General features: G+C 59.1%; 1 protein-coding gene across 1 annotated transcript in view; it reads left to right on the forward strand.

The window, feature by feature from the left end:
• The window catches only part of WNT3 (Wnt family member 3), a 15,376-nt gene extending 8,945 nt beyond the window's left edge, over window positions 1–6,431 (forward strand). The window contains exons 3-5 of the mRNA XM_049638186.1: window positions 1,213–1,478; window positions 2,188–2,675; window positions 6,345–6,431. Of these exons, the coding sequence (XP_049494143.1) occupies window positions 1,213–1,478; window positions 2,188–2,667 (746 nt within the window). The 3' untranslated portion in view covers window positions 2,668–2,675; window positions 6,345–6,431. The remainder of the gene's footprint in view (window positions 1–1,212; window positions 1,479–2,187; window positions 2,676–6,344) is intronic.
• Window positions 6,432–8,034: the final 1,603 nt, after the last annotated feature.

The raw sequence follows: 8,034 nt of genomic DNA on the forward strand, positions 1-8,034 counted from the left end.
CCGCGGGCCCGGCCGGAAGCGAGGCGCTGGGTCCTCGGCGCCGCCGTCCCCGGGCCGCTCGGGCGGGGGAGGGCGGGGGCTGGAACGGGGGGCGCGGAGAGCGGGGCGGTGGGGCTCGGGCCCCCGGCCTTGGTGGCTCGCGGCCGCGGTCCGCCTGGGCTGCGCGGGCTCGCTGCGCCGGCGGGCGGTCCGTGGAAGCGGGACGGGCGGCTCCTCTGCAGGTGGCCCATGAGGCCACCAGGCTCCCCGCTTGTGTGCGGGGGGTGGGGGGCGGGCGCGATCTCCCTCCGCACTCAGGACGCGAGCCTGGCTCCTAAGCCCGCCCGCGTGGCCTTGGGCAGGTCACCTCCGGTTCTGGGTGCCTCGCCCGCAGGGAGAGAGATAGTTGGACTGTCGTCTCCCAGGCCTTCGCCCCGTGGTCGTCAATGTCTGCATCTGTAAAACAGGCCTATGTTAAGACTTTCTGCCTCGTGGTTAAGAGGATTAAATGAGCTAACGCCCACGAAGGGCAGAATCTGGTGCATACTGAGAGCTCAAAGGTGGTTATCAGGATAAGGAGGCTAGGGGGACACCCCTAAGAATTTCTCCGTTCCCTTCACGGGACCCTGGGGCGGAACCAAGGGAACTGCCTTGTTTTCTGATCCTCCTGGTGGTGGCGGGCAGAGGGCTCGGGATGCAGGTCACTGCCGTCCTGGTCAGGAAGTCTGGTGACAGAGGGAACTTATACCCGTTTTACAGAGAGGGTAACTGAGGCTCAGAAAAGGAAAGGGTCTGCCCAAGGGCATCCTGACTACGTTTGGGTGGTAGGTTCCCAGGCTGCCCGCCCGCAGACCTCAGGCTCTCTCAGGAGTGGGGGGGGGGGGTGCTCAGGCGTGTGCTGTGGTCTCTGGAATTTGGGCAGATGGAAGGCAGGGGGCCTGGGGCTAGGCCAGAGCAGGACTACTTTATCTCTTCAGCAACCTGCCAGAGCTATAGTTCCCACTGCTGTTTTTACCCTGTAGCAGGCGTTGAGGCCCCGAGTTGATCAGTTACTGCCCTGGGCCTCAGTTTGCTCATCTGTAAAGTGGGGGTACCTCAGAGACTGGGCCAAAGGGGGTCGGAAGGGCACCTAGGTTCCTCCCTCTGTCCTCGGGGCCTTCTTCCCGACTGGGGAGGTCGAGGCAGAGAGGCTGCCCCCCCCGGGACCCGGCCTGAGCAATGCCCTCCCCGCAGCCACCCGCGAGTCGGCCTTCGTGCACGCCATTGCCTCTGCCGGCGTGGCCTTCGCCGTCACGCGCTCCTGTGCCGAGGGCACCTCCACCATCTGCGGCTGCGACTCGCATCACAAGGGGCCGCCAGGCGAGGGCTGGAAGTGGGGCGGCTGCAGCGAGGACGCCGACTTCGGGGTGCTCGTGTCCCGGGAGTTCGCGGACGCGCGCGAGAACAGGCCGGACGCGCGCTCGGCCATGAACAAGCACAACAACGAGGCGGGCCGCACGGTGAGCTGCGGCCGCCCTCGCCCCGACCCTGCCCGGTACCCCTTTTCGGACCCTGTGCCTGCCCCTCCCGGCTGGCCCCACCCCTGCCCCACCCTACCCTTCTGGTGGTTCTTGTACATGCGGGCTCCCTGCTCTCCTCTTTCCCCCTGGTGGAGCCTGTCACCCCCCCCCCCCACGCCCCACAATCACCCCTTCTGTTCACCCTCCGTTCTCCTTGGGCTGTTTCCCTGCGCGCGCGCCCGCCCACCTTCCTCAGGGGTGCGTCAACTCGGGAGTGTGGCGGCCCCGTGGCGCAGGTACCCGCCAGCCCATCCAGTGCACGTGGGCAGCCTGTGCAGGGCTGTGAAGACCGGTGGGCTTGGCTTTTGAGTTCAACCTCCACCCCTTCCTCTGGTGGTTTGACCTAGGGCGAGTCACTTACGCTCCCAGCCTCGGTTTCCCCATCTGTTAAACGGGGATCGCAATCCCTATTTCCTGCAGCTTTGAAAAATGGCTGCGATTTCTGCCAATGCTTGGGCTGTGAAGGGGAGGGAGACGATGGTCATCGTTTTTAGGTCCGCACCTCGGTCCCCAATCCGTTGTCTTCCCGGCACCCAGTAGGCACGGAGAAGGCTCCAGGGATGGGGGTGGGCGGGGGCAGAGTGGGAGGGCCTAGGTGTACTCCCAGGTGGGGTCCTTCCGGGGGCCAGCTGCCACTCCTCTTCCCCAGACCATCCTGGACCACATGCACCTCAAGTGCAAGTGCCACGGGCTGTCAGGCAGCTGCGAGGTCAAGACCTGCTGGTGGGCCCAGCCCGACTTCCGCGCCATCGGCGACTTCCTCAAGGACAAGTACGACAGCGCCTCCGAGATGGTGGTGGAGAAGCACCGCGAATCCCGCGGCTGGGTGGAGACCCTCCGCGCCAAGTACGCGCTCTTCAAGCCGCCCACCGAGAGGGACCTGGTCTACTACGAGAACTCCCCCAACTTCTGCGAGCCCAACCCCGAGACGGGCTCCTTTGGCACCAGGGACCGGACTTGCAATGTCACCTCCCATGGCATCGATGGCTGCGACCTGCTCTGCTGTGGCCGCGGCCACAACACGAGGACGGAGAAGCGGAAGGAGAAATGTCACTGCATCTTCCACTGGTGCTGCTACGTGAGCTGTCAGGAGTGCATCCGCATCTACGATGTACACACCTGCAAGTAGGGAGCCAGGTAGGGTGGCGGGGTGAGGAGGGGGGGAGGGAGGGCAGGGGGCAGGGAACTGGATTTGCCCATCGCCTCTTCTCCAGCAGCCTGCTTCTATTCCTGAGTCACCCAAGGCACACAAGCTTCCAGGGACAAATTAGGAAGCCAGGATTTCCCAAGCTTCAGTGGCAATGATCCTTGGACCGCTTTCCTGCGCGGATTGCCCAAAGCACAGATAACAGCGAGAGTGTGCACACAAGGCGGCAAGCAATTGATTAACATTTGTATACAAGTTAGTCACTTATGAGCCAGGTCAGACTTTTGCGTGGCCACTGGCTGTCATTGCTGAGCATCTGTGGCGCCAGAGGAGGGACACTGGGGTTGGAAGCCAGGACACCTGACTTCTGGCCCTGTTCCAGGAACTCCCTAATTTCCTGTTCTTCTGCTTTCGTGGGTCTCTGTTTCCTTACCGTAAAACAAGGGGGTTAAAATACTTGAAATAGCAGGCCAAAGATCCTCTTTTACCCCCGGGGCCGAGTCATTTTTGCATCCACCTTGAACGGAGAGGGCAAGTTTTTGCACAAGCATAAATCCTACCGACCTGGAGGAGGTGGGTGGGGGGAAGCGGTGTATGTAAGCCCATATCCTGACAGATCTAAAGCTTGGGTGGGGCGGGGGCACTCTGAGCGAGTTTATGGAAGGGGATGGGGAGGAGGAGGGATTCAAGTTCAGAGTGATGGTGGTGAGTAATCAAGGGATCAAAGGCTGGTGGATTATGTTCCCAAGCTTCCCAGAGGTGGCCTGCGTGGGAGACACGCAGGTGCCAGGCCCCTGTGTCCATAGGTCCCCAGCATAGTTCAGGACCGATGGAGGGTGGTCCTAGAGTCTTGGAGGTGGAAGGGCTGAGGCCACTATGCCCCTTCTCCCTCTTCTCTGCCCTGAGAGGGAGCCTAGTCTATAGAGTCATGGGCCCTGGTCCAGCTGCCACCGCTTGCTGGCCGGGGGAACCAAGACAAGAGCGTTTTTACAGAGCTGCCTCCTTATCTGCCATCCTCCCCGGAGGTGCTGTGGGGGACCAATGAAAGGACACTGGGGACAGTGCTTGGTTCACTGCAAAGAACTTGCCTGCCTGGATCATCCCCTCACCCCCCTCCCGGGGGCAGGGCAGGAAAGAGCACCCCACCAGGTGATGCAATTCACCCCAGAGGGCACTTCAGAGCTGGTGGCGCACGTCTAGGCTGTGTGGGCCTGGGGGCGGGGCCGGGCCTCCCTGAGGCTTGGGGGAACCCAGGTCATGGTCATGGGGAGAGCTCTGGGTGAAGGGGACTCACTCAGCCCATCTGCGAGGCCCCTCCGTGTAGCTTAGGTTACGACCTGGCCGGAACGGAGCCCGGAAAGGCAGCGGGAGGCACTTGGAACTTGATGGTACTTTCTTGGTGTCTGAGTAAGTGCAGTGTGGCCAGTGGAAAGAGGACAGAGGTGGCTCCAGCTCCATCACGTACCAGCCGTGGAACCCCAAAGCCCAGTGTCCCCATCTGTACAGTGATGGTTGGAGCCTAACATAAGTGTCGTGAGGCTCAAATGAGCCATCAGGGGTGTATGTTTGTCTGAATCTCCTACTAACAGAGAGGGACAGAGGCCGTCAGAGAGCCGTGACATGAGGGTGTCTTCATGCGGTGAGATGGTGTCATCACCTGGCCAAGTTTCATTTCTTGCTTCTCATGATAGAAGAGTTAGCAACCATGAAAGAGCTCACAGGCCCATTGTAGCATGGCCACTATGGCCAGAGGCAACATGGTGTCCCCACCATCAAGCAGGACGTGGCGCTGGCCATTCTGAGAGGGAGCTTTGGGGAAGTCAGAATTTCAGAACACTCACACTGGACATCTGTCTGGCTTACCCATTGCCGGGGTCGGAACACTGAGCCCAGGTCTCTGCCTTCAGGAAGCTTCGTGTGTGGCAACTGCAGAGGCCATAGCAGCAGCAGCCCAGGTCCCATCAGTGGCTCTAGGGGGCTCTAGGGGGTCGTTGGTTCAGACCCGCAGCTGCGTCCCAGCACGTCCCCTCCTCCAGGTGGGCAGCCAAGAAGAGCCATCTGCCAAGCAGAGAAGGAGGTGTCTTGACCCTCAGGCTCCAGAAAATCCCCTGCCTTCCGCCCCTGGGGTTAGTACTGACCCTAAGAGGTATCAGTACATCTTCGGCCCTCTTTTCTCCCATTTCTGAAGTAGAATGGTGTTTTCTCCAGCCTTATAAAAGTGCTACGTAGACACGTTTTCAAGATGCCACATCTAGGTAGATCGGGTCCCCAGGCCCCTCCTCTCCAGTCACTCTGGAGCCCTTGCTCTGGGACGAGTGGAGGACTCTCTCCCAATGTGGTGCCCTTTGAACAAATACTCTACTTGTTGAGTGATTTGGGACGAGCTGTTGAGCTTCTCTGTGCCCTGGCTCCCTCGTTTGTGAACTGGGGACAAGAGCCAGTCCCTCACAGGGTCGTCGTACGGCTGTATATACAGGGCCTGGCACATGGTTGCCGAGGAGGCGGCAAAGATTCCCAGGCTAAGCAGAGCCGACCTCCGAGAGCGACTTCCCCCAAGCCTGCTGCTTGATCAGAAGCCACAGGCCCAAGATTGGCCGAGACCTGGTTATCTCGCCCGTCTTTTCATCCACACTGACGCCATGGGCAAGATGGGAACTTTCAAGACAGGCCGGCAGGGACATGTGCCCTCCACCCGCTGGGTGAGGAGCGAGCCCCAGTCAAATGGCTTTCTAGCACAGGAAGGCCAGAGATTCCCGGGCCCCCCTGGGTGGGGAAAACATCTTCTCCATTGCTTGTAGCTTGTGGGTCTCATGCTTTACCACTCATTTCCTCCCTTGGCAAGTACCGGGTTTATTCCTTGTTATTCAGATGTTGTGAGCCCAGTAAGCTGGACAGGTCTCTGGACAAGAGTCAGGTGGCCTGGCTGGCCCCAAGTGCTGGATCCGTCACTAACTTGCTGCAAAACCTTGGACATGTCCCTTTAATCTGGCTGAGCCTCGGTTTCTGCCCCCGGAAAATAATCTTCCCTTGGTCTTCTCAGCTCCCTGAGGAGTGGAGGGTTGATCGGGGATGCCCACGAAAGCGCTTTGGGGCTCAAATCCTTTATGAGATGGAAGTACACAAATGAGTAAGATGTGCACTTTGCTGTTCTCCTGAGAAGGAATTATTCACAGTTAATTAAAGAGACGTGCTCCTGTGTGGACGGCTCGCCATCAAACTATCGGTGCGACAGGGAAGCACAGGGCACGGGTCCACTCTCGGTGGGAATGGGGCGGGGGGGCTAGACTGGCAGGGTTCCCCTGGTGTCTACACAGGGCAGATTCTTGCAAGAGGACAGCTGCCCACGCCCGGGCTCCCTGCTGCCTGAGCTCCCAGCTAGAAGGTGGGGCAGGTAGGATTTGGATCCATATCGGTGGTGGCTAAAGCCCTACCGTTCCTGTTTAAATCTCGCACCCTTCCTCAGCGGCAGGCCCCAAAAGCAGAGGAGGGCAGGGGGTATGGAGAAGCCACTTAAGTGCCCCCGTTAGCCCCCGGGCACACGAGAAGTGTCGAGAAGCGTCGAGATCGCCTGTCATCAGCCTCGGATCTCAGCCCCCCAACGGGTGGTTTCTCTGAGAAAGGCATTGCGTCTCTTAATTCTTCCTCTTTGTTTTCCAAAGGGCAGTGGGAACAGGTGAAGTGTGTGGCTGGGCAGATTCACCGAAGTCCCATGGGAAGCAGGACCTGGAGCCGGGCTCAGCCCTCAGCACCAGACAGCAAGGAACCCGGACTGTTGCCAGACGCCCGTGCGGTAAATTACCTGGACCCGAGCCGCCCGCTGACGGGGAGGCCCCCCTCGCGCTCTCTCTTAAGTCTCTCACCCTGCTCTGGATGGTGTGTGGTTTTTAAAGAAGGGGCTTTCTCTTTAGTTCTCTAGGGTCTGATAGGAACGGACCCCAGGCTTCTCTTTGCACATGTTAAAGAAAATAAAAAATGGAAAAAAAAAAAAATTCTACTCCGACAGAACAGGCTGGGCTACCGTGAGCTCTCTGCCCGGTGGTGAAGACTTCAGCACGGGCAAGATTCTGTTTCCAGACCGCTCCTTCTGGTGATGCGCCAAGACGCCCGTGAGGTGGGAGTTACGAAGTAGGACAGACCCCTGCAGTCTCCTTTTCTCCGTCTCCTCCTGTGCAAATCTGATGTCCTTCCACATTCTGACAAAAGCCATAGGTTTAGCTAGGATAAAGTGGTAGGGAGGCCCAAGGCGATTGTGGGAGTAGGATTTTGAGTTTTGAAGAACCAGGAGCGCTGGGTGGCCTGGTAAGCTGTTTGAAAAGCAGCTGTGTGTTCTGTCTCGTTTTCTCTGTAACCTGGTTCTGCACAAGAGGCTCTTAGGACCTGCAGTCAGAGCCGCTCCCCCTCTTGTTGCCCATTCTGCGGCTTCCACCAGTCACGCGGCACGGTGGGGTTGTTTTGCTTGTTTTGTTTCTGTTGGTTTTCAGAGGATGATGTAAATAGGTTATGTTTCAAGGGGGCCGGCCTTCTGCAGCTCCAGTAGCTTCCTAAAGTAACAAGTGGTACCTTTAGACGGGGCCGTTCAATCCCTCCCAGCCCGGCTCACCGGCAGATTCTCCACAAAAACAAGCCCAGGTAGAGTGGCTGGGAGTCTAGGCCACCTTGGTAGAAGTTAGACAAAGGGTCAGGGAGTGGCGATCTGGTCCCGAAGTTCCAATTTGGTGACTCGTAGGTGGGGGGGGGGGGGGCGGGGGGGGGTGGTTAAAAGTCGCTCCCTCGTCTCCTCTCTGAAGCAGACACGTCTTCTGGCCTCCTTTTCTCTCTTTGGCCTGTGTGGGTAAACAGAAGCGCCGAGTTCTTTAACACGCACCCTCCGGCCTCGCCTGCACGCGGACACCGCACCCATCCGCGCAGTTACCAAGGATCAGGGTTGGGTGTCCGAAGCGGGGCAAGCGGTCACTCGGTCCCTCGGGTAAAGCCTCTCACGGCCGAGTTCCCCTTGCTCTATGCTGGTCCTCTGGCGCGTCCTGAAGGAGGCTAGCAGAATGGAGGCAGGCGGATCGGACAGTATGAATCGATGCAGCTGTGTCTTAAGGAGAATCGGGAAGAATAGTCCAGAACAAAGTCGTTTCTTCCTTTTCTCCCTTCTCTCTCTGGTCTGCCTCACGCTGACCTAAGGTTCCGGGGTCTTCCCGCTTGCCCAGGCAGGCTTGCCGCCACCATCTAGGAGCCATGCCCGCCCTCTTGAATCCGCTGGCAACGAGCCCTGATAAAGATCCACACCCCATCCCCTCTCCAGAGAGTCTGAAATGCCCCTCCCCACCTCACCTTAGACTGAAGTTTTAAATCATGTCA

Source organism: Panthera uncia, chromosome E1 (assembly GCF_023721935.1).
Source record: "Panthera uncia isolate 11264 chromosome E1, Puncia_PCG_1.0, whole genome shotgun sequence".
Lineage (NCBI taxonomy): Eukaryota > Metazoa > Chordata > Mammalia > Carnivora > Felidae > Panthera > Panthera uncia.